Here is a 24531-nt window from a genome sequence, read left to right on the forward strand (position 1 = left end):
AGAAGGCAACCGTCTCTTCAGTCTGACCTGGTACTCCCCATGGACAAGACCCAAGACAGCTACACCTATATGCCTCTCACCAGTCTCCTGGTTGACCCATCAACAAAAATGACCATAACCATCTCGAGGGCATCCTCTTCCACATTCACCCTCTCTTCCTCTTCTCCCTCATACTTGGCACAATCATGAACAATGTCATCCGGTGACAACGCAATGGATGAATCGATGCATTTGGCAAAAAGACCTCATACCCTGAAACTCTCTGAGTCATTAAAATGGACTTGGACTTTTCTAAAACCGCAAAAACTGCATGCTCCATGTACAATGTCACTGGGAAACCCATAGTAATGGTAGAAGCCTCTGTTGCTAGAGCTTGCTCCCAAGGGAACTGTCCCTGCATCACTGGTTCTAGGAGTCTGCTATAATATGCTAAAGGTTTGTGGCCTAGCTATGTTTGCTGTGTCAGGACTGCTGTCATCACCTTTCCATTCGAATGCGAAAACAGATAAACTGGCTTCTTGTAATTTGGGGTCACCAACACCAGAGCATTTATGATCGCAGCCTTGAGTTCACAAAAACAGGTCCATATGTCCTCATACCACTCTATCGGATCTTTCACCCTTGATTCCTTGCAGTAAGAGGCACACATTACTAGAGTAATCGAAGATTCATGATCTAAAATAGTTACAGGGCCCCAGAAACTGCTGCATTTGTTTCACTGTGACTGGCTGAGGTCTATTCTGATCTGCAGTGGCTCTCTCCAGCATGACCTTCCTTCCTGCGGGTGATATCACTTGCCCCAAATATACTAGCTCTGTCTGGCAGTATTGCAATTCTTCTTTGACCGCTTTGGAAGCCTTCTCTGTGAGCAGGGTGAGGAGCATAATTGAGTCTCCTCGACACGGCTCCTCTGAAGTGTAACATACTAACAGATCGTCCATGTACTTACTTACAGTACTGGACAGATATAAATTCCCCAAATCCATCTAAACCACTCAAAGATTCACAGTACCCCTGGGGCAACCTTATGTGCTCATATCTCTGACAATATGTAAACGTTGTGAGGAACTGAGAATCGGGGTGTAACGGAACCGTGAAAAGGTATTATATATTTTTTTGTAACTTTTATTTATTGAAAAACTTTTCAGCATAAGCAACCAAACCTATCTTCCACATTGCAATATACATTCATTTTTTAAATCATTCACCATGAAGTGGTTCGATCCAGTAGGAATGTTACAGAGAATGTTGGCAGATTCGGTACCACTGGAAATTTTGCCTCTACAATATTATTGTGGGGGTGTAAATCCTGGACCATCCTCCAATTGGACCCCTCTGCTTTCTTCACAGGGTAGATAGCCATAATGCATGGGGTCACAGAAGGTTGTATTATGCCTTGCTTCAACAACACCATGATTTTCACGTAAATCCCTTCATCCGCCTCCCTAGACATTGGGTACTACTTATCCTGTGGTAACATCGCACTGGGTTTCAATTTTATCCTAACCGCTCCAACACTGTTTAGCAGCAACACATCATGAGGATTGCTGGTCCACAAATGGGCCATCACTTTTCACAAATACTCCTTCCAATATGGTTATGTACTTCTAACGATGAGCATGGTCTGTGGTACTTCCCTTTGTGTTATCACTATATGGCAAGGTACCACAACTTCAAAGACCATCTCTCCTGTGTCTACAGTGTCTTTGAACAATTGCTCATCGGACACGTCCCTCAGTGACAAGGTTTGATCATAGCACACAACTGTGTGCCACTCTCAGCCTTCCTCATCTGAGCCTGAGAGAACCACCCTGTACTTCTGGATCACTTGATCTTGATCACTTCTCTTAGAGAATCATAATGATGGTGCCTGGTGTTACTTGAAAACTCAATCGGTACCGGACAAGTCTCATTTCTGATCCCAGGACCCAACTCAACAAAGCCATCACCCCATAAAGAAAGAATGCTGAATGTATGGGAATGTACCCCTCTAATTGTGGTGTCGCTACAATAGGCCTAAAAACACGCTGATTCCCTTACCGGATACAACCCTGTCATTGAGCATACTATACTCTGGTTACAAGCAATTATAACTAATGAAAAAATAACTAATATTAAATAATTAATTCCAAAATAACTAATATATTTTTTGTTGTTTTGGGGGGGTTTCCCTGCCCCAAAGCCCCCGTCCCTTTTTTTAATAATACTTTTCCCCCACCCCTAAAACCAATATTCCCTCTAACAACCCCATTTTGAGTTTTTTCAAAACTAGCTATTTTGGTATTAATTGTTTTTTCATTAGTTATTTTTTCATTAGTTGTTTTGTATTTGATAATCACTGAATACCTCCTCCGTGAAAGCAATCGACATGTGGAGTTGACTGAGTAGATCTCTTCCCAAGAGATTTGCTGGTGTACCCATACAATACAACAAAGGGGCTGATAAATGGCTGGTAAATTTCGAGTACCTATCTTAATACAAAGATATTTAGTATAAGGAACCAACATGATAGCCCCAGAGAATCCCTGTGTGTCCATTGTTTTGCCTGACAAGGGGAACTCACCTTCCTTAATGCAAGATTTAGTAGATCCTGTGTCGACCATGAATGAGAGCGTTCGGTCACCTACCTGCACAGGGTTCCTCTTCTGGATCAGCGTTAACTAACAGGACTGGACACATCAGAGACCACTGTGAGCTGTCCTACTCCTGATATGTATTAGCATCGGAGAGAGAAAAAGGATTCCCTTCAAAAACCCTTGCTACTGTATAATAGGTAACCATTCCTTGGGGTAAAGGATTCTTGTCCAATGTCTGCACCGATGCTTGTGCTGGCATGGTCGGTGGGATCCCAAAGGTCTGTGCAACCCCAGTCGCTGGGTTCCATTGGACCCATGCATGCTGCAAATGCACAGAGCCCGGGGCATATGGCGGGGTCAAGGCTTTCATCTGATGTGCTGCCATGTTAGAGTACTACGGCTGTTCACAACAACCTTGTGACACATGTACCAATCTTCCACATGACCAAAACTGAATCCCATAAACCCTCACTAACTGTTTCCCATCAGCCCATTAAACCGAGGACCTATTCCTCGGAACCTGCCAAATGGCCCGCCCCCTTGTGGAAATCCTCCTCTACCTCTAGGAAACCCTTTTATTGGTTTTAGACCAGGAAAATACCCGTCCAAACACCCATGTGTCATACCCGATTCTCTGTGCCCCTGTTGTCCCGATTGCCCCTGCTGTCCCTCCATAGAATTCGTAATTACTGGCTTTTCTCAACAAATCTTTGCCAATTTCTTTTGAACAAGCTTAGCCTCCATTGTATGTGTCTGCTCTACACTCTCCCTTTCTTTTTCTTGTCTTCTCTTGCAATAATGTACAATATGTGCTTGAATCTATGGCCAACTCTTGGCCTCCATTCCTACCACTTCATCTGAATCATGCTGGACTTCCTTAGGGAGTCCTTTCTATAATACAATGAAAGATTGCCATACGTTGATCCCATCCTTCTCCCATCTCTGCTCCCCACATCTCCTGAATGAACTGGATGTGTGCGGCAGGATCATCCTCCAATTTAATTGTCTGAGTCAATGTTGAATTTATATCTGACGTATCCGGATACATAACTTGCAGGGCCCCCCAAATGTGTGTCCTATAATTATTAAAAGCTTCTCCCTCATGAGTATTTGTGTCCAACTGAACTCCAGCTCATCTGACCGCACCCCCCATCAGCCTCGAGTAGGCTTTTAGTATCCACATTTGCAAGCGTGACACTGGCAGTGTCTTTATCAGGTTAATCCGGTCCATGTGTGACCACGGGACATAATACGCCCTTCCTTGACGGAAACTTGGTTACACCTGATGTAACTGGTGCTTTTCCCATCTTTCCCTACTATTTGCTACGGCCATTCGAGTACCCTGGCACGTCCTATGATTCCATGGTGTATTACCTACCACTGCTAATGGAGCGGACGATTGGGTGCCTACACCCTGCTCTCTTTGCTTGACCTCCAAAACCTCGTCCTCCTCATCACCTACTTCAGCTACCTCATCCCCTGACCCTTCTACAGGCATGGAAGCATAATCAGCACTACCATAGGGTGCTGCCTGCTGTCCTCTCTGCTTCACCCCAGTACCTGTGGCAGTATCTTCATCCTCCATGTCCACCTGAACCTTCCTAATAACTAATGTATCAAGGCTCACAAGAACCTACCCATGCCTTCACCTTCCTTCCTCTACATCTTCTATGTCGCTGTCCACCTTTTCCCGCTCTTCATCTCTTTGCCGTCATAGCAGCACTATCTCTTCCTCTGCTAGCTTAAGTCACTCTTTCATTTTTTTCTAGCTCATGCATCTACCACTTCCCACAGCCTATGCTCTATTCTAGCAGAAAAAGGCTTGACCTCCTCCTTCTCCCTCGTTCTTGATCCTCTATCCACACTTCTAGTTGCCGGTCTCACTCTCGCTCATTTCTCCATGCTTAATCTATCTGCTAATCTAGCAGTTGGGGAAGGTGCTTCCTTCCCAGTCTCTGTTCATAACCTCTCTGCAGCCCATACCATTGAAGGAGTCACCTTTACACTTCCTTCGACATCACAATTTTTATAACCCATTACAGATGACAGCGTTACCTGTACCCATCTCGTAGCCATTGGAGTAGACACTGGGGCAATTGGAGGTACAAAGTAAGGGTCTGTATGCCCCTCTACATGCAATAAAGGATAGTACCCATATGGGGGCAGTGCAGAAGGAATTCCTGCACCCTCCTGTTTTCCCCGCTTACACAGTTTTAACACTAAGGCCCTGCCCACCTTGTTCATACATTCGCCAGAGTTTTAAGATATTCAGCCACTTGTCTAAGTTCTCTTGACAGGCCAAGAATTGATAATTTTACCCTTACTTTCCTGCAACCATTCCCTATGATACCTTAGAATGTTTGCCTTATAGCCAGGCAACACCTGGCACAAATGATTCAGCAGAGTCTCCATACTCCAAGTTATCAAAAAATTGTTTCACAAAAAACCTGATAAAGAGCCAAACCTGCTGCACAACATTGTTTCACCCAAAAAACTCCCTTTTACCCTTACCCAATTCCTTAGTTGTTCTTCACACTCACTACCGTACTCGTTTATACCGCGATTACCTCTCTCCACTACTTACTTCAATTCTACTTTTCACTCATACACAAAAAACAGCATCTTATTAAAAAAACACTCAGCCGGCTAATATCTCAGATATCCCCTCCACTCGATCATAGGAGGGGTGTAATGCTTTCCACTACAGCACTGCTACTCTCGCTTCTCACTCTTCTTTCACTAGTATGGCCTTCTCTACTACAAAACCGTCTTTTCCTGACTACAGGAAGTTGCCACTTCACTACTTTGACTAACCAAGAAGATCGAGGTGAGGGCTCCGACCGCACAGCTGATACACCATAAAGACTGCCAAAGGTATACTTCAGGAAGGTATCTACGGTTGCACTTAGCATAAAATGCCCCATACCTTTAGTTGAGGGCTCCAGCCAACCAGACAAGAAAACTAAAGGTTATCGAGTTAACCCCCACGGTGGGCGTGCCATGTAGGATACAACCTCACACCTCTAAAATAAAAAAAATAGGTAAAAAACGTATACAAGGAATTTCCAACACAGAACAGTTCAATCACTTTGTCAAAATATCCACTTAACCAACCCCCGTAAACTCGACTAATTCCAAACCCCCTTATTCAAATTCAACCCTTACAAAAACCCTTTGAATCAAAAGAAACAACCCTCCTTCCCTTCTTGCATTACCTCCAAAAGTACACTCCTGTGACCCAAATGGCACCGATGTGGTACTCTGTCAAGTCGCCCTGCACAGCTGGACCACAGCACCACGCCTCTGGGGAGCAGATGGACCTTTAACCAATATGGCATTCACCAACCTCTCTATTTCACTGTGCACAGAAGACTGGTCCCCACAGTGAGGTGCCGCAGCCGAGTGGTGTGGACAGAAGACCCCAATGTCTCGGAAAAGCCTGAGATCCCTTTGTGGTCACCAATTTTGTCAGGGAAGACCATTAATTACCTCAGCCCAAACCGGGTGCACCACGTGAGGAATGAGTGCATGTTTTGTATGTAATGCAAGGTTTATTGTACACATTTTCCAGACAGCAGTTGGACAGTACCGTAGGACCAAACCAACCCAACTCTCAACAAACTACATTGATTGAAACATTTTAGTAAATTTTAGTAACAGTTGAAACACTCCTAGATGTTTTATTACCTCCCACCCCTCAAACATGATTCGACCAAACAGTTGCAAAGATGTTCCATCTTTTCCAATTTCATTCTTTCTCATTGGTCATAGAAAATTTTTCCGGCCATCTTCTTATCGTGTTGGAAGTCCGCCTTTGCTGGGGATTGGTCCGTAGTAGGTCATGACATCATGGTACAATGAAACATTCACATATAACATAATTCATTACTTAGTAACAACTGGCCTAGAGCCTTTTAACCTTAAGTGTGAATGCACATGGTCCGCTCAGATATTTTAGCAATACTAGGAAGGGCTGAAGCAACAGGTTCTGTTTGAATTACAGATTATGATCTCATCCGCCCCAGCCTCCTGGCTCCTCTTAAGACATTCTAATTTATGCGCCCACTACTCCAACACATACAGCCTCTAGTTTCACTGTGAGAAAACAATTGAACACCAGATACTATGGCCTCTGGCCTCATCTTTATTGCTGCCCCAACAAATGGTCAAACCCCTCTGTGTGACTTCAATGCAATGAGGAAGATTACATCTGTTCCTTGCAGAATTGTTAAACCTTAAACCAACGTCCTGCCCAATGGCTGACCTTATGCTGGATTGCTCATTCTTCCTCTGTCAACCCCCAAGCCTGAAAAAGAAATCTCCCAGCTACCTAAAATTCACTGTGCAACTACTAACTGCAAAGTCCAAATAAACCCACAAAACCCACCACATGCAAATTTATATACACTGTTTATAAAAACCTGTTCTATATGTTCCTCCCATGTGTATGTCTTTTAAATGTTATTCTTTCTTTACTGCGGGTTCTCAGGACATGCCCCCCTCTGCATGGGCATTCAAACCCTCTCCGTCTCCCAGTTTCCATGTACTTCAGAGCACCCCGTGTGTATATCGTGTTCCTGTTACATTTGCGGTTTTAACATTCTATCTTTTTTCTTGAGTACATTGATCATATGTATCAATTCTAGACAAACAGTAAGACTAAAAGTAACATATCTCATCCATAATTAACTACACTCGATACATATAAAATTGCAACATCACGGCCAGTTTGCTGCTACCCCCAGTCATCAATATAGCACGCGCAACATTAACCCCTCATAATCATGGGGACCTCCTCACCATCCCAAAACAAGTTAATAAAAACAGACTACTATTAACAGAAACCCCTTAACACTGTGATGAGGAAGAGGGATGGAGGAATACAGAGCAGAGGAAGCCCCAAGCACAGACAGCGCTCTAGTTGGTGTGAGCATACACCTGTGCCCGGGATGTTTAAAAGAAGATCACCAGCAGAAATGGCAGAATGCTGGTGGGAGCGGATTGCAGCCCTCTGTGTTGCCGAAGAACCAAAAAGCAAATCTTAGCACCAACCAGCTTGTACAGAGAGCAGCAGAGGACGGCACAAAGAAGATTCCACGTGGGAACGCCAGAAGCTAGCACATTGCTCCTAGGCATTTGCCAGTAGAAAACTGCAAGAAGAAGTTTACTGGAGCGCTGACAGGAGAGGAGAAGCCCAGCCAAAGCCACAGGGGATGGGGAAACCAAAAGCTGAGCATCGCAAAGGAGAGAGAATCCTTCGGCTATCTTCGGCGAGTTGCAAACTGACCAGGGGATGCCATGAAGAGCCAGTGAGTCCATGCTGGGACAAAGGGAGCACCAGGGCACATTGGTGAACATGCCATACGTTAAGCATTGAACAATACAAGTCGTATAAAAAGAGAAAATCGTTTCTTAATAATGAAAGTAAGACATTAAAAGCACATTGGCCTCAAAAGGGAATCTTTAGCGAACAATGTAAATTAACCCACAATGCTAAGGTGGTGAATGATTGGAAGTGTGAGCAAAATACTAATGGCGCAGTGTACTATGGACTAAAGGAATTAGCCAACAGGGCTAATGTAGTAGACTATCAAAGGTGGAGTTACAAAGACAGACAACTACAAAATGTTCTGGCAGGAGAGTACACTAGACGATAGCAAGTGTGGAAAAACAAGAAGCCCTGGCAGGAGAGTACACCAGGCTATCACAAGTATGTGAATATAGGAAAACAGAGAAACCCTTGCAGGAGAGTGCACCAGGTATCCTGACAACCAGACCACAGATGCATGTATATGTGACTTTGATATTGAACAAGAGAAAGGACAATAACTATTATTGTCAAGAAATTGTGAAGAAGAATCTAGGGTAAGGGAGGCACCCTCTTGATTAAAGAGCAGTAGCCTTGAGATACTTTATGTTGGAGTTATTTATTCATTTTTGAACACTTTTGAAACACTGAGGGCCAGAGACATTATCCTTTTCATCTTAAAATGTATTTCATTAGAATGTGAGGGTCAGAATAGTACTTTGGACACAGGACAGTTTTGCTTTGGACATTCAGACACTGACAGAGCCTTCGTTTTGAGTTTAGGTAGGGAAACACCTCTAGTACAGGGACAGCGAGGCCTTTTCCCAAACCCTTTTATTTTTATCAATAAAAGTCTTTAGCCAAAACATCTCTAAATTGTGTCCAACTGTCATTCCTGACCCATCACACAACCCTTTCCTGAACAACAAAAGGGCCACCCGACAGACTGTAATGGCACAGTTAACGTCCATCAAATCCAAGCAGAGAAACCATTTCAAGCTGGATTGGACCAAATTGTTGCAGCCCAACAAAAACCCATTCTTCCCCATCTTTTCTCAATTTTGAGAGATTGGCCCAACAATTCCGGTGACGGATGATTTAAAAAGCTGTCATTTGGGTCCATTATTAAGGGGAGAACTGCAGAACTCATATCAACTTTTAAATCCCCTAGGAACAGCAACATTTAATGGGATCAAGCAGGGGCTATTGCAAAGGGTCAGTCAAACAGACATTTCTACAATTCCTGGTCCCTAACTGGAATGGGAGTCAAATCCCCTACGGCTTACATTACGAACTGAGTTTCATAAGTCCCTGTGATAAGAGTTAATTGGGGAAACCCATACACCTAGAACTTGAAAGTGAAATAACATATAAGAAAACTTGTAGAGTATATCAAGAGTTTTGCGAGTCTGGGAGCCGCACCCAAATAGTATCAAGAAACCACATGAGTGAACCTGGCAGGAGAGTATACCAGGTGTTTTGTGAGTCTGGGAACCACACCAAAAACTATATGAAGGAACTGTATGAGATAACATGGCAGGGAAGTGTACCAGCTGTTTTGTGAGTCAGAGCATTCCAAGGAAGATTCATGCCCTTAGGAGTTTGAAATGCATGCAGAAAGGAACTGGGGAAGGGAGTTACTTGCCCTGGAGTGAGTTGCAATACCAAGAGGGGGGTTATCCTCTTAGGCTACAAAAAACTTGGTTATTCTTTTGAACTTTTGTTTTGGTGGAGAGAAACCTGGGAAGGGAGCCATTCCCTGGAACTGTGAACATTATCCATTTGGAACTTTGTTGGATTTATACCTTTTTGTTGAACTTGAACATTTGTGGACTTCTCAGGCCAAAGACAATACCCATAACACCTTAGAGTTACTTTGAGAATGAGAGTGCTAGGATAGGATTTCGGACACAGGATATTTTCGCTTTGGACATCTTGACACAGGACAGGCCCTTGTTTTTGGTTGAGGTAGGGAAATACCTCCTAGATTAGGGACAGTGATGCATTTTCCAAACCCCTTTATTATTTAATAAACGTTTATATCAATCACCTTGAGTCCTCTGTGTCCGTGTCTCATTCCTGGTTCCTCACTGTTCACTTTAATGTTGGGAATAACAATTATATTCACCAGAGAGTTTATCAAGAGTTTTGAATTTGTATTCATGAGACATTAGTCTAATGTGAGCTTCTTTTGTTTTTTGAATTGCAGATCAGCCTGTTCTTTCCTGTGGCATACTGCCTGTGCACACTCTTCCTGGTGATTGTCCCCCTCTATGGTGATACTGTCAATTCTCTCATAGGAATTGGGATAGCTCTGTCCGGCATCCCGGCATATTTTCTTGGAGTGCATTTACCAGAAGAGAAAAGGCCTCGATATATAAACTGGCTTGTTGGTAAGTTGGTGCTGTTATTTCTTTCTGTTGGAATTTAACTTTTTGTGGATAGACACATGTCCTTAATGGAGTTCTTTGAAGTTCTATTGCCTACATTTTGCTTGGGAACGTCTAAACAAGGCACTCACTGTGAGTCTTTCAAATACTATTTTCCCAGAAAAAAGAAGGAGAGCTACGGCTTATGGGGATTACTAGCTAAAATTAAATAGAGGTGAGGAACAGACCAAAAGGGGTGTCATTGATGGAATGGATGAGAATGTGGAATATGTATAGAATTTACCGACCCGGGTGTTCCAACCGAGGCTGCTGGAAGAATGTAGCCTGGGTGGTGGCACAGAGTTCTCATAAAGAACTAGAGGGCCAACGTTCCTTGAGAGAGCAAAAAGTGAAGCAGCCGTTTTCCATTCATTTAGCTGCCATGGACGCCATGCTGGTGGAAAAGCTGTCATAGGAAACAACAGAAAGTGACATGTTTTTCCACCAACATGGCGTCCACCGGTGACACAATTCCTGGTGAAATGTTGGCCCTCTAGTTCTTTATTTTTTTAATTTATTTAAGATTTTAGCTTGCAGAAGCAAACCTTTAGCATTTACAAAATACATAAGAGGAATAACAAAAAGAAAAGAAAAACATATTTTCTTAAATACATCCAAGGATACAGACTTGTGTGCTGGAAATGAAAGGAAGGAAAGAGTGTAAGCTGTGGTGGGGAGGAGCCAGCGAAGGAGCCCCGGCCCTCCAAAGGATGACTGACTGCCAAGGGAAGCATGCATGAGGACTTTGCCATAATGGAATGGATTGGTTGAAGGATTACCCAGGAAGGCCATCACAAACAGATGGAGATGGATTTAGCAGTATGTTATTAGTCTGTCAAGCCTTTTAAACTTTTGAATAAACACAAAAATGAGGAATATGTTGACGTGAGCGCCCGCCTCATTTACCAGATATGATTGCTTGACCCTGAGGACTGAGGGAACCTGTGGGGGGTCCCCACGAAGTATGACGATATATATCTATGTTTCCCCAAATTGATCTTGCATGTTGAGGAGGAAATGGATGGCCAATAAAAGTAAAGGTAGCAGAGGTGAGCTGGGGAGAGCCTGTGTGCAGTGCAGTTGGTTGGGACTACGAGGCATGAAGATGATCACATGGGATGACCCAGGTGACTCATCGTAGTGAGGGACTGCTGCATCTATTCTTCTGGAAAGAGGAAGGTGTTCCTTTGGGGGGATGCATTCAGGGTAATGCTGGGACTAGGTACATGGGTAAAACAGCCACACTACGAGGTATGGAAAGGTATGAGGTCCAGTCTATGCTCTAGATAGCAACAGAATGATGAGATGGATCCTGATAGTTGAAAGAGAGGAGGAAAGTACCTTATGCCATTGGTTGAGCCCAGCGTGTGATTTACAATGACGTTGTGACCAAACCAACATAAACCGATGAGCGGAGAAGACGATGGCAGTGAACGGGGCGCCGTTGGTCAGCAGTATGTGGAGAGGCACATGGGGCCGGACATCTAGATTAATGTATTTGTCCAACCAGCAAGGACTTTAAGGTACAACCAAGGAGGTTTAGGAGTGTTGGGTGAAATTGAAAAGGTATTGGAGATAGTTTGGAGATGAAGTGTAGATGGGACTAATAGAGGATTTGCAGTTTAGCATTAAGCAACAAGGACCTTTAGCTGACATTTAGCACATTTTTACAAAGGAACCTAGTTGGAGAGGAGGAACGTAAACGTTTTTTGAATATGATGTAACAAGTGATCTGATAATAATGTTACAGGTTAGCAGGTATAGGGTGGCACCGACTAGCAACAGGGACGTTTAGGGATAAAGTTGTGCGGTTAAAGTGTCACAATGTGGAATTTGTTTTAAATATATTCATGTTTGTCACTATTGTTGTTTGCCACTCTATACTCTTTTTTCTTTGCGTAGGTAGGTTTTTCTAATGACCCAGAACGCTATAATATGTATGTGACAGGATGTGTGCATTAATGGAGCATGGCAGTGTATGCATCTAAGTAAGGATGTGAGATGTTAGGGAAGCATTGTGTTAAGGAAGCATTGTAAAGGTATGCATGCAAGTCTGGATGTGTGGTATTAGGGAAACATTGCAAATGTATTCATTCAAGTCCGCAAATGATTTTATGGATGCATGAGTAAGAGTTAGGATGTGCTGTTAATGAAACATGGTAATATATGCATGCTAGTATGCATGTGTGTTGTTAGGGAAACATTTATGGAGTGTAAGATACTTAATTTTGTTGTGTTTACACGTGAAGATGGGTCATGTGTAGGGAATGGTGTGTGAGGTATTAAGGTGGCGGCATTGGTGCACCAGGAGTTATAGAGTATAATACTCTTAGCGTATTGTAACTACACTGGAAGGTGGGTCAACCATATAGAATGGAGCATATGGACATCAAAAAGCGTCATTGATATGCATGGAGTTAGGGAGTGTAGAGATCTTAGTCATAATGACTTCACATGGAGGTGGGTCAGGTGTGTGGAATGTAGTGTACGTGACTCTGTGTTGTATGTGTTGGCATGCAGAAACAAATGAGGTGTGTTTGGTTGTGTGTGTGTGTTTGGGAAAGAAGGTAGGTGTGTTCTATGTGTAATCTTTTTTTTTTTTTTTGTTTATTAACCAATTGTTTTTTTACAAAAGATCTGTGTCAAACTGTTTCAGTCTTATGAAGGCTACTCAGGACACCACTCTGGTTCAACAAAGAGAGCTTCTAGAGCTTCTGGAGCTTCTGGTACGACCTTAGATCCTAGAAGCCGAGAAGCCGAGGAGGCTGGTCGTCAGGGGCCGTGTTGGAGGAAACACCAGGTGCGCTAGCTCTTTTGAGTGCCAATTCCAGGAATTTTACTGCCATTCTCGACCATCTGGTGGAGTCACCTGCAATCAGCCAAAACCATATGTTTCTTTCATCTAGGACAGACGGCTGTGTAATGAGTGGTGCCAAGTATGCCTGTCTTTCCAGCGTTAGTGCTGGACACGATGTGAGGAGATGAGGTACTGTCTCTACTTGATCCACCACTCCGCACACGCGGCAGTTTGTTACTGACGAGAGCGCTCTGGATGCCAAGACTTCCCGGTTATGGAGTAAGTTTAAACGGGTGCGCATGTAGACTTTCCTCAGATATTTCTCAGGGAATTTTTCGCAGTACCTCAAAGGCGCCTTTAGTTGATTGTGGCTTGGTGGGAGATGTTTTAAAGATTTGTAATGTAGAATTTTCTCATTTGTATTTATCCAATCTTGTTGGCAGTTTGATCTTAACTCGTCCAGGGTTGGAGATGAGCAGGTCTTCGTTACAATTGACTTCTTCCAACTTTGCTTGGATTTTCTTGACCCACTCGACTAGCGGTTTACAAGATCCTTTGCTGATTTCAGCAGCCACAACCAGGTAGATCGGGAGGGCGTTTGGCATACAAATTTTCCTATAGAGCAGTATGGCACTTTGCATTACCACGAAGGCTAGGGATGGTAGACCAAGATTGCGTCAGATTGCTGGCATTGGGGCTGATTTTGGTAAGCCTAGCACCGATTTCCACAGGAATCCTTCCAGCTTAGTCCAAAACTCTGCGGCTAGTGTTAGGTTGGCCGCCATTCCATATGTTATCGTAGGGACTACTTTTGATTTATAAAACTGTAGAGCCGGTGTCCATGAAAACTTTCCAAATTTTCTATCCACTGTACGAGTTTGAGCTGTCAAGTTTCTCATCTTTGACCACAAGGAGTTTTGAAGGGACCTTTTGTTAAGTGTGTTGTCTAACTGAACTCCCAGATATTTAAATTCTTTGACTTCTTCGATTTTTGTTTTGTCCAAAAACCAGGATGGACAGGCCTGACTCTTCTTGGGTATTTTGGAGAATGATAGAATTTTTGTCTTGGTTTTGTTGATTTTCAAATTATTGCTTTCCATGTATGTTGACAGATTTGTAAGTTGCCTCTGCAGGCCGATCGCCGTCTGATCCATCAGGATCAGGTTGTCTGCGTACCACAGTCTCGACAATTTTGAGATTCCAACTTTTGGCAGGAAGGATCTTACCATTTTTTCAGATTCTTGAAAGTCACCAATAAAGGCAATAAACAAGCTGGAGCCAGAGGATAGCCCTGTTTTACACCGCGCTCCGTGTGAATCTGATCTGAGAGAGTTCCTTGCTGATTTAGACATACTCGAAGCGAGGTTGATGAATGAAGAGCCATTATTGGGTCGAGAATCGAGCCTGGACAGTTCCAAGAAGTTAACTTGGACCACAATTTTTGACGGTCCACTGTGTCAAAGGCCTGAGAAAGGTCCACCATTGCCATGTGGACCTTAGGTGCTCCACTCTTCAACTTTGCTTTAATGATGTTCAGAATTAGCAGATTTATCGATGTACCAGCGCCCTTTTGGAAACCAGTTTGAAAGGTATCGGCTGCCGGAGAAGTGGAGGCCCAGCCTTTAAAGTGGTGTAGCAACAGGGATGCAAAGATCTTTCCAATGATGTCAAGTAAAACTATAGGGCCCTCATTACAACCTTGGCGGAGGACCATGGTGCTATTAGCACCATGGTCCATGCCGCTAAGGTTACGATTCCGCCATGGTGGATGGCGGAATTACCGCCCCATTCCAAGGTGAGTGGGGCGGTAATTCCCCATTCACAATTTGCCCTTCCCCATTCCCATTTTTGCCCCCATAGGGCATAATGAGAATGGGGAAGGTGCTAATTACGGCACCGTAAATTACGGTGCCATAATTAGCTCCAAAGTCCCTTTGCGGGTTGGATTTTTAACGCCTGCTAAAAGCAGACGTTAAACACCAACCCGCAAAGGGACACTTGTTAGCAGGGGTTAAGGGTTAACGGCGCCGACGGCGCCGTTAAACCCTTAACACCTGAGTTGTAATGAGGGCCTAGGTCTGTAGTTTACCGGACTGTCCCTGTCCCCCTTTTTGAAAAATGGCACCAGGACTGCCTCTGTCCAAGTTTTCGGAATTTGTTTAGTTTTTTGGCAGTGGATGAATAGCTCGCCAATCGCTCGTGCACAGGCTTGAGGGTATTTATTAAGATCTATGTTGGTGAACCCGTCGGGCCCCGGGGCCCTGGATGATTTTAAGTTCTTGATGACTTCCAAAATGTCTTCAATGTGCGACAAGTGGATCCATGGGGAATTAGTCGACTTAAATTGCGATGGAGATGAGATGAGAGGCCGTCGATAAAGCTCAGTAAAATGCAAGATCCACTTTTGCTCTGGGACAGAGTTTGAGAGCGAAATTACCTTCTGTCCATTTATAGTCTTTAGCAGCGACCAAAAGTCTTGTGTATTTCTTGAAGCCCAGGTGTACAGCATAGCTTCAGTATCGTTTTGGTACAACTTCTGCCTCTGTAATTTTAGCCAGGATTTATAGAGCTTGTATTCGATGTGATACGTAGTCCAGGCTTCAGAGGATTCTGCTCTTGATGCCAGTTTTTTTTAACTTGTTCACTTTTTGCCTTTTGGCACCCACCTCCGAATTGAACATGTGTATATGGGTTGGCTAATTGTTGCTTTTGCCTGTGAAGCTCACTTTGTGAGGGGCCAGCAGAGTCACATACTCTGGTCGAGCTTCTGCCGTGCCTTTGTTTACTTGATCAAATTTCGTGATTAGGTTGTCCTTGAAAGAACGGACATTATCAGATGTTAGGCGGAGTCGATTTTGTTTTAAGTTTGACTCAATGTCCTTTGTGTAGAGAAGTCTTATCGGAGCAGCCCCCCCCCCACAACATCTGGAGGAGGTTATGGTCACTTTCAGTTGTTTTTAAAACTACAAAGTCAGTGAAGTGCGGAATCAGACCTTCCGTGATGAAGATGTAATCGAAGGTGGCGGCCGAGCCTAGCCTTTCCCATGTTGGTATTTGGGTTTTCTTCTCCTGGAGAGACGACACATTGTGGAACTTTCTCGCCTTCATTAGATTAGACCAGGCACGCCCTCTTTCATCCATCCGCGAGGTAATCGTAGGGCCTTTGCCGTCACCCGATCTTTCTCCGCATTTAGCATTCAGGTCCCCACATATTATAATGTTTGGGACTTCTCTATCGACGGTTAGATCATCAATTGTAGTGGCCACCAGGATACAGAATTGTTTGATAGTTGTTTTGTCCGGTTTCCAATATAAGTTGATTATTGCCAATTCGGAGTTTGTCCAAGAGTCTCGTACCCGATCTTGATGGAACCATGAGGTCAGCGTGGTTAACATGCCGTATCCTTCTGCGATTTTCCCCTTTAGTGTAATCCCAGAACCCAGACGAATTGCCGTCAATAGGCCTCCTGAAGGACGGCCCAGAATGGACTTAGATGCCGGAGAAACTTCATTTGCGAATCCGTCCATGGACGGTTTTTCCAGGAACCATGTTTCTTGGAGGCATATCAGCTCAAATGAGCTCAGATTTACATCGCTGGGTGTGGTTAAATGGCGGTGGCCTCTAGTGTTCCAAGATGCCATATGCAGGGTACTCTTGCTTAGGTGGTTCAGGGGTCCGGTTGGCTGAGTCTTCGTGGTAGTGGGGCCTTGCGTTCGTTGCTATTTCTTATGGTTACGAGAGAAAGTATCGGCTATCCATCTCCAAGGTTTTGACGTAGCTGATTTGTTCAATTCCATCCTTGACGAGGGCCCCTTTGTTTCCGTGTGGTACTCCTTTTGTACGCTTTCCACATGTGTTTTTTGAGTTTTTGGTGTTTTATGATTTTCATCTGTCCAATTCTTGGCGTGGGCGGTCCGCCACTCCCAATCCTTACTACTTGAAGGATAGGTCCTTCTGGGGTCCTTTAACAGGTCCCTTTCTCTGTACTGCTCTCAGCGATGGCACGAAAGTTCCCTTGGGTCCCTACCCCGGTTTAATGTGACCGGCTCGGGCTTCTGTAACTGATGTAATTTTAGCCCCAGACGATGCAGGTCTTTTATTACCTCTGGGGAAAGTTCACTTATAGCCTTGCTTCTTACATATAGATATGCTTTAGCTCTATGCTCACGGTGATAAGGTTCAATAAGTATCAGGTCATCAGTTCTTAGGTGACGAAGCTTGTCTACTTTCCCCAGTATGTTTAGGACTGTTCTTCAGTTCAGGACCAAGTAGCTGTCCTTTGCCGAGGTTTGTTCCAATTTGAAGAGTAACGTCCCTGCATATTTTTTTTCTTTCATTAAGTTGGCCTCCAAGGGTCTTTTGGTCTCTTTATGAGATTGAAGTTGTGGCCTGCCATGTCTGTAATTTCTCTCCGGTCTTGGTTCTCTCTCTCGCGAAGATTCTTGGTTAGATGTTTTTTTCTTTAGGTTTCTTAGTGCCTCTAGTGCAGCACTTGGAGAGTTTGAGCGAGGGAGTTGACTGTGATCTACGAGATCCTCGGCCTTGCGATTATTTACCACTTGAGGGTGGAGCTCCACTTCTATTGTAGGAGTTTTTTGTGTGAGCTTTAATGGTACCTCTGACTTTGGCGAGGTTAACGAGTTTACTTCCACGGCATCTGAGTGCTGTGAAGTGTTCAGCAGGTCTAAGGGCGATTCTGGGTCCTCATGTGTTATCAGTATGATTGATGAGCCTGCCTTGGCCTGATTGAGTGGTGTTTGGAGTCTGTTTTTGGCCCGCTGGTTCAGCGGGATGTCCCCCCCTCGATTGAAGCCTGATGACACCGAGGTTTGTGGTAGGTTTTCTTGGGTGCGTAAGAGCGTGTTGGGTAGATTGCAATTTTTGTTCTGCTTGACGCACCCTGAGGCCGTAGATGCAGTAACCAGGGGAGCAAGTTGTAAGCCTGGCTTTGATGGAATTGTTGTAGTAAGTAATTGCTATTTTTGTGCTGCTTAACGCTCCCGGAGGCCGTAGATGAAGTAGCCAGGGTTGCAAGTTGTGAGGCTGGCTTTGATGACGTTTTTGAAAATATTGGGGCCAAATCTTTGTTCTTCTCGGTCTGTGTGGTCTGCATGCCTTTGGTCATGGCCACTGTACTAGTTTGATGTGATTTGCCTCCGTTCTAAGATCATAGGCCAACTTGTCTATTTTTTTCTTCCAATTTTAAGTGTACGTTGCTCGAGTTCCTTTCAGTGGCAGTTAGGTACCCTTCAATAAAAGTTAGTTTGTCCTTCATTTCACTTATCATTGTTGTGTTGTCTTTAAAAGCCTCATGAATTGATTCATATAGCTTTCCGAAGGGATTTAGAGCTATTGTGAGTGCTGACATGGTAGACAGTAAGTCTGTTTTTTTTTTGAAGGTGTGTCCTTTTCCGATGTAGTTGGAGTTTCACTAGGCCGTCTGGTTTTGAGAGGAGTATTTGGACCTCCATCACTTTGGAACAGCGTAAATCTCTCAGAAAGCCTCCTTTCTGAGGCAGAGGTGTATTCTTGACTGATGTGTGGTGTTTCCGCCAGCGTTCTGCTGGAGTTCCCTTGAATATGTGGTCGGGTCCATGCATACTGGTCTGCCTTGTGACTGAATCAATGGTCTCGGCTGGGCTTGTCTATGCCTGCAGTAACAAGAGATTTTGCAGGAACTGCAGTAGGCCTCAGGTCCATACTCGGGCCGCCTTTTGGAGATTCCCTGTTGGCGAGGCCGGCTCCCATTTCCGTGTGGTGACTCGGTCTTGATTCAGAATGAAGGACTGTTGGAAGCGATGGTCTTTCTGTCTCTGGTCTTAGTGCCAGAGTTAGGTTTAATTGTGGGGGCGATTTGGGGCTTGTGTTGCGCCCTCGAGGATTTGAGTGAGTTTTATGCGCTTTAGTCAGTGTTGAGTGGTCTTGGATAGCCTCCAAGATTTCTGCATCCGACAGCTCAGGCTCTCTGCCTAATTTTCTTTTATGCTGCTTTAAAAAATATTCTTGCAGAGATGATGAAATCAGCGGGGCTAGACAGCCTTTTTGGCCCCCCTTGGGTTTGAGGATAACTTTCCTCTGTTTCTTTAAAGGCAGCTTTCCCGATGTTGATTTCGGATTAAGATTTCCATTGGTAAACAGAATCTTGGGTGCCTGGATTATTTTCTTTGAGGGAACACCTGGAAGCTCTGGGTCCCTCTGATGGACTTTGCTTGGGTCAGAGGGGTTGCCAGAGGCCAGATTTAAATTCGCAGTGTGCGGAGTTGGGCCGGAGGCAGCCCCAGTCAGCTCTATATGGTCTCTATGCTCAAGTTCCGGGTCGTGATGCGTGGAACTTGCCACATAACTCACTTTGACTGCCGAAGCCTCTTCCATCTGCCCATTAGAGGAGAACACCTGGTCCTCACTTTCAGTATCCCAAGAATCATTAGCACTACTTTTCCAAGGGATGGCTTTAAGCCTACGATGTTGCGCCCGCTTTAGCTGACCTATAGGTTGCAATCTACTACAGTGAATTTGGGCTATACTTGATGTACATTGGTTGTTGTTTTTGCCTCTTTTGTCGTCTAGCGGCACGTCGTGATCCGTAGGGTCTTCCTGGTCTTCCTGGTAGCTCATAGTGGCCGCCCGAGGTGGCAGGCAATGGCGCGCCAAAGGGTGAGAATGTGGACTTGAGTGCGGATTTGATCGTGGATGATTCTGGATCACCTCGCCAGGCCGAATAGATCCCTGCCGCGACCGTCCTCCGACAGTCTTCAGCGAGGAATCGCTCGTCGAAACAGTAATCAGGCTGGGCGCTGTCATCCGCAGGGATCTTAAAAATGAACTGGTTGAACTGGTTGAATCGTTCTCGCTAGAAGCAGGTAAGAAAGCCTCCACCACTCCCTTGACTCTGGACGGTCCGGTTTTGTGTCCTTTGACACACCTGGGCCCTCGGGTTGCAGCCGTGTTTTCAGGGACCGTTGGGCCGAGGAGGTGGTCACGGGGGAGGGGATGTTGTCTTTAGCATGGCTTGCAGGGCTTGCGAACGCAATGGTTGTCAGAGGGCCTTTTCCAGTTCTGCGAGCTTTCTCGCTCACTTCGAAGAGATCCTGTTGATCCTGCTGTGGTTTACTGCTTCGTAATTGTCGGCTAATGTCATCTTCACTGGGGGAGAGTGGCGCCATATTGGCGGACGGGGTGAGAGGTGAGGTGCGATGAATAAAGGGAGTAGAAGTGGTGTAAAGTACTCACAGTTCCGAATGGGCAGGGCCTTGCTGACCCGACTGCCGACACCAGAAACAAGATACACTGCTTAGCACATCGCGCTGCGCTCCGCGCCTGCGCGGTGCTTTTGAAGAAAAGTCGAAAGTTCTGTGGAGGTCGAAAGCGGACTGCAGGTCCGTAAAGCAAATCAAGGTGAATTTAGCAGCGGTCTGTCTTCACTCCTCACAAGACACACTGCTTTGCACACCGCGCCGTGCTCCGCGCCTGCGCGGTGCTTTTATAGAAAAGTCGAAAGTTCTGTGGAGGTTGAAAGCCGACTGCAGGTCCGTAAAGCAAATCAAGGTGAATTTAGCAGCGGTCTGTCTTCACTCCTTCACAAGACACACTACTTCGCACACCGCGCCGCGCTCCGTGCCTGCGCAGTGCTTTTGTAGAAAAGTCGAAAGTTCTGTGGAGGTCGAAAGTGGACTGCAGGTCCGTAAAGCAAATCAAGGTGAATTTAGCAGCGGTCTGTCTTCACTCCTTCACAAGACACACTGCTTCGCACACCGCGAATTGTGTATTGTGTTTGTGGCTGAATGATGTCACTGATGGAATGGATGACAGTGTGGAATATGTATACAATGTACTTACCCAGGTGTTCCAACCTAGTAAGCCGGATGAATGTTGCCTGCATGGTGGGCACCGTGGGTCTAGCTCCATGTTATTTTGACCAGGGATGTAACTAAGCAAGCAAATGAGTAAAGCAGCTTACCGTGGAAACCAGAGAGTCCACAGTATTACAATGGGTGACCACTATCCTCTCAATCGAGTCAGAAATATGATGTTGATTACGGGTCTGAAATTGGAGAGGATTCCATTAACCTGAAAATGGTAAAGTTAGCAGGGCAAATTATGCTATTACCTAAGTGCATGAAGCCGAAGCATTATTTACATGGTGAGTATACAGTGGGAGAAACCAGCTATGTGATGGCAACTCCTAGCATGGGATTGGCGTACCTCACCCTATGATGGCAGCACATGGAGCATGGTGTGAGTACTTGCACAACATGGGCAATAGCTAGCATATACACATATTTTCTGCCCATTTCATGACACTACATGGACATATGGTGCTACACCATTACACTGCTTTAAATAATGCCCCAACCAAACATACATCCAATCATACAACATGACATACCTACGACAATGAAAAGCCTAAAACTGATGCTTATAACTGCACACAAAATCCCACTGCAAAGGACATATCTATTCACTCTTCATCAATATAACAATCTATATGGAGCACAACACATATGCAGAAAACCAGCAAAACCTATTGGCTTTCCCAGTGTGTGTTTTTCTTTTGACAGTATTGAATATATTCTGCTTGGTTCAGGACAGTTATCAATGGATGGAGTTTTACTATTGTCTGAGTTGGCATTTTCTTTCTCATACTGGTTAATTTATGGGACTGCAGGTGGTTATTCACCTCTCTCCCAGATGCAGAGTTGGACACTACAGGAGGAATCTTCCAGTTTGCATTAGTCTTTCTGAGAGATCTATTCCTTCTAAGTACTTGTGACATAATAGCCTTTGCATTATCCAGAGTTGAGTCCTACTCAATTCACTGGAAACCTCTCTTCCTTTAGCAAAGCATACTCACAAGCCATCTGGATAGGGTAAATTCAGATCACTGACACCTCTGTTGGCTATGTGATTGGTGGAGGAGACTATTTCTATGACAGTAACTCCTCCAACTATAAACTACTGGAATGTAGACCATGACTGAGAAAATAACTCTGAAAGCGGCGTCCCACTGCCCACCTCAAACCTTAGTTTTCTATGATGCATGCCTCAATCGTCATCAGACCATGTGAGCTTTCCCTTCCTGAGCCTGCCAGTCATTCCCTTTTGAGTCTATGAGATGCCACAGTCTGAGCCTGTCCACTCCTCTGTTCTGAGCCTTTAAGGTGCCACATCATATGAATGTGGGGGTTGCCTTGTTCTAATCCTGTGAGCTGCTCTGTCCTAAGCCAAATTGAGCTACCCTATTCTGAGTCGGCGAGCCAGCATATCCTGCCCCTATGGTCTGCACTGTTCTGAGCCTGTGAGTTCCCCTGTTCAGAGTGTGTGTGCTGTATCCTTCTGAGCCAGTGACCGTTCCTCCACTTTGCCTTAGAAGGACTCAATTTCTGAGCGTATGAGCTTCTCTTGAGGCTGGTGAGCTGGGTCCACCTGTGCCCATGAGCAGTCCCATTTGGAGCCTCTACGCAGCCCCCACCTGAGCTCCAGACCTGCATCTGTGCAAGCCTGTGTTCTGCCCCTGTCTAAGCCTTTTTGTAACTCTATGCAAGCCTGTTAGCTACTCTTTGCTGAGGAACCTGGGCCCACTGCCTCTTTTCCTGAGATGTGTGCTGCCTTCTCTCTTCAAGCCTGTGTACTGTTCTCCACATGAGCCCCTATTCTGCTCTTTACCCGATAATGTGTGCAGTTCTCTATTCAGAGCCTGTGTGCTGTGCCACCTCGAAACAAGTGTGCTTTCCCCTTATCTGAGCTTATGAACTGCCCTAACAACTGAACATGTGTGCGGAACCTTTCACCCCCTCTTCGAGCCAATTTGCCACCATATAATCAGATAGTGTGTTGCCCTGTACTTTGAGCTGCAGCTGTATGCCTCCCACCATCTTGGTCCTGTTCATTTTGCCTGGGCCATTGGAATTATTTTCTAAATGTTGTGGTACATTTTAATGGACCTGCTACACTAATGTTCCATGCGCGCGCTTTGAGGAGTGCTTGACGAGGGCTGTTCAGCTGTGGCAATCCCTTGACGCTTGTTCCAGAGTAAACACTTATAATAATCCTTACCTGGACTTAACTATCGGACAAAATTGGCTTTTTTTTTCTTTCTTCCTGCCTTCAGCTTCGCCCACCTCCGCCCACGCCTTTAAAACCTGGCAGACGCACACCTCTGCGCGCACGCTTCGAAGAGTGCTTGACGAGTGCTTTTTAGTTGTTCGGCGACTCAGCGGTAAGGCAGTCAGTCCAAGTTTTTATGCCCCAGCCAAACAATCGTTCTTTCACACCAACCTTTTTATTTAATGGTTTCCCTCCCCTCTCAGACCCTATACGTTATGTACACCTAAAGCCAGCCATGCCCAAACATGCGAGCAAACTTTGCAAAACCTCAATGGCAGAAAATATCACAGCTTCCATTGCTCTGACAGCAATTATTTCTTGGCCAAAGAGTCTACCATGCTCTAAATCTCTCTCTGCCGACATCAGATACTGTTGGCGAAGGGGATCTCGAGACTGCTTTTCTCCTCAGCAACAACAATCCTTACCAGCAGCGCTCATGTGAATTCTGCAACATCCATTGATTGCAAGTGACCAAGCCCATTAACGGATGGTCCGTCTCTAGCAGAACCACAAAACACACCTACACCATCTGTCTTCGGCCCTGCAACCAGTCACGCTACCCTACTCAAGCAAGCAATTTTCCATTCTCCTGGCGATGTAGTCCAGTTGCGGCTGTACTCGCAAATACTACAGACCCGACCGCCTGTGAATCCCAATTCCCACTCATCCTACAGACATCGAAACCACAACAATCACATTTCTTCACTACCCAAAGTGCCTCTGATATGCACATATCTCAGCATCAGCATAAAGGGATACTTGTCCCAAAAACCCAACAAGGAGATCCCCTCAGGACCTCCCACTTAGTCTCTCTGCCACTCCCATTCTATGCCCCAACTCAATCAACTCATCTTTGAATTACTCTTATAGTTCTGCTCCATCATATGCCAGACCTACTCCAAGACCTTCTTTTTACTTTCACCCAGCCTCCACCTCCATCATGGAAATTACACTCATAGCTCTCAATAATGGATTTACAGCACTAACAAAACTATTTGAAACATTAGATACCAAAGCGACCAATCAAATCACTGCAATTGAAACATTGGGACACAAATGTGCCACCTTGGAACACTCACTTACCCTTACCAGGTCCACCCCATCCGAAGAACGATCTGTCTGCGATGTGACAGCAGCAATAAGAGAACATCGCTTAACAACATCCCACAGCAGAAGAATAATGAGACACCTCTTTACCTTCCCGCAGAAACTCACAATGTCATCGACATCCTGGATCTGCAAGCGCTTTCCCCACTTTGGCAGCAAACCATCTCTTTGAGTTTCCCCCCAAGCAGTGAGAGCCAAGCAGAACCACT

The 24531-nt window shown here is 45.0% G+C and overlaps 1 protein-coding gene across 1 annotated transcript in view; it reads left to right on the plus strand.

Annotated features, from left to right (window-relative positions):
- Window positions 1-24531, plus strand: part of LOC138497698 (Y+L amino acid transporter 2-like) — a 461544-nt gene that overhangs the window by 401519 nt on the left and 35494 nt on the right. The window contains exon 9 of the mRNA XM_069621313.1: window positions 10094-10277. Coding sequence (XP_069477414.1) covers window positions 10094-10277 — 184 coding nt within the window. The remainder of the gene's footprint in view (window positions 1-10093; window positions 10278-24531) is intronic.

The sequence above is a fragment of the Ambystoma mexicanum genome, chromosome 5q (assembly GCF_040938575.1).
Source record: "Ambystoma mexicanum isolate Mex_15411 chromosome 5q, UKY_AmexF1_1, whole genome shotgun sequence".
Classification (NCBI taxonomy): Eukaryota; Metazoa; Chordata; class Amphibia; order Caudata; family Ambystomatidae; genus Ambystoma; species Ambystoma mexicanum.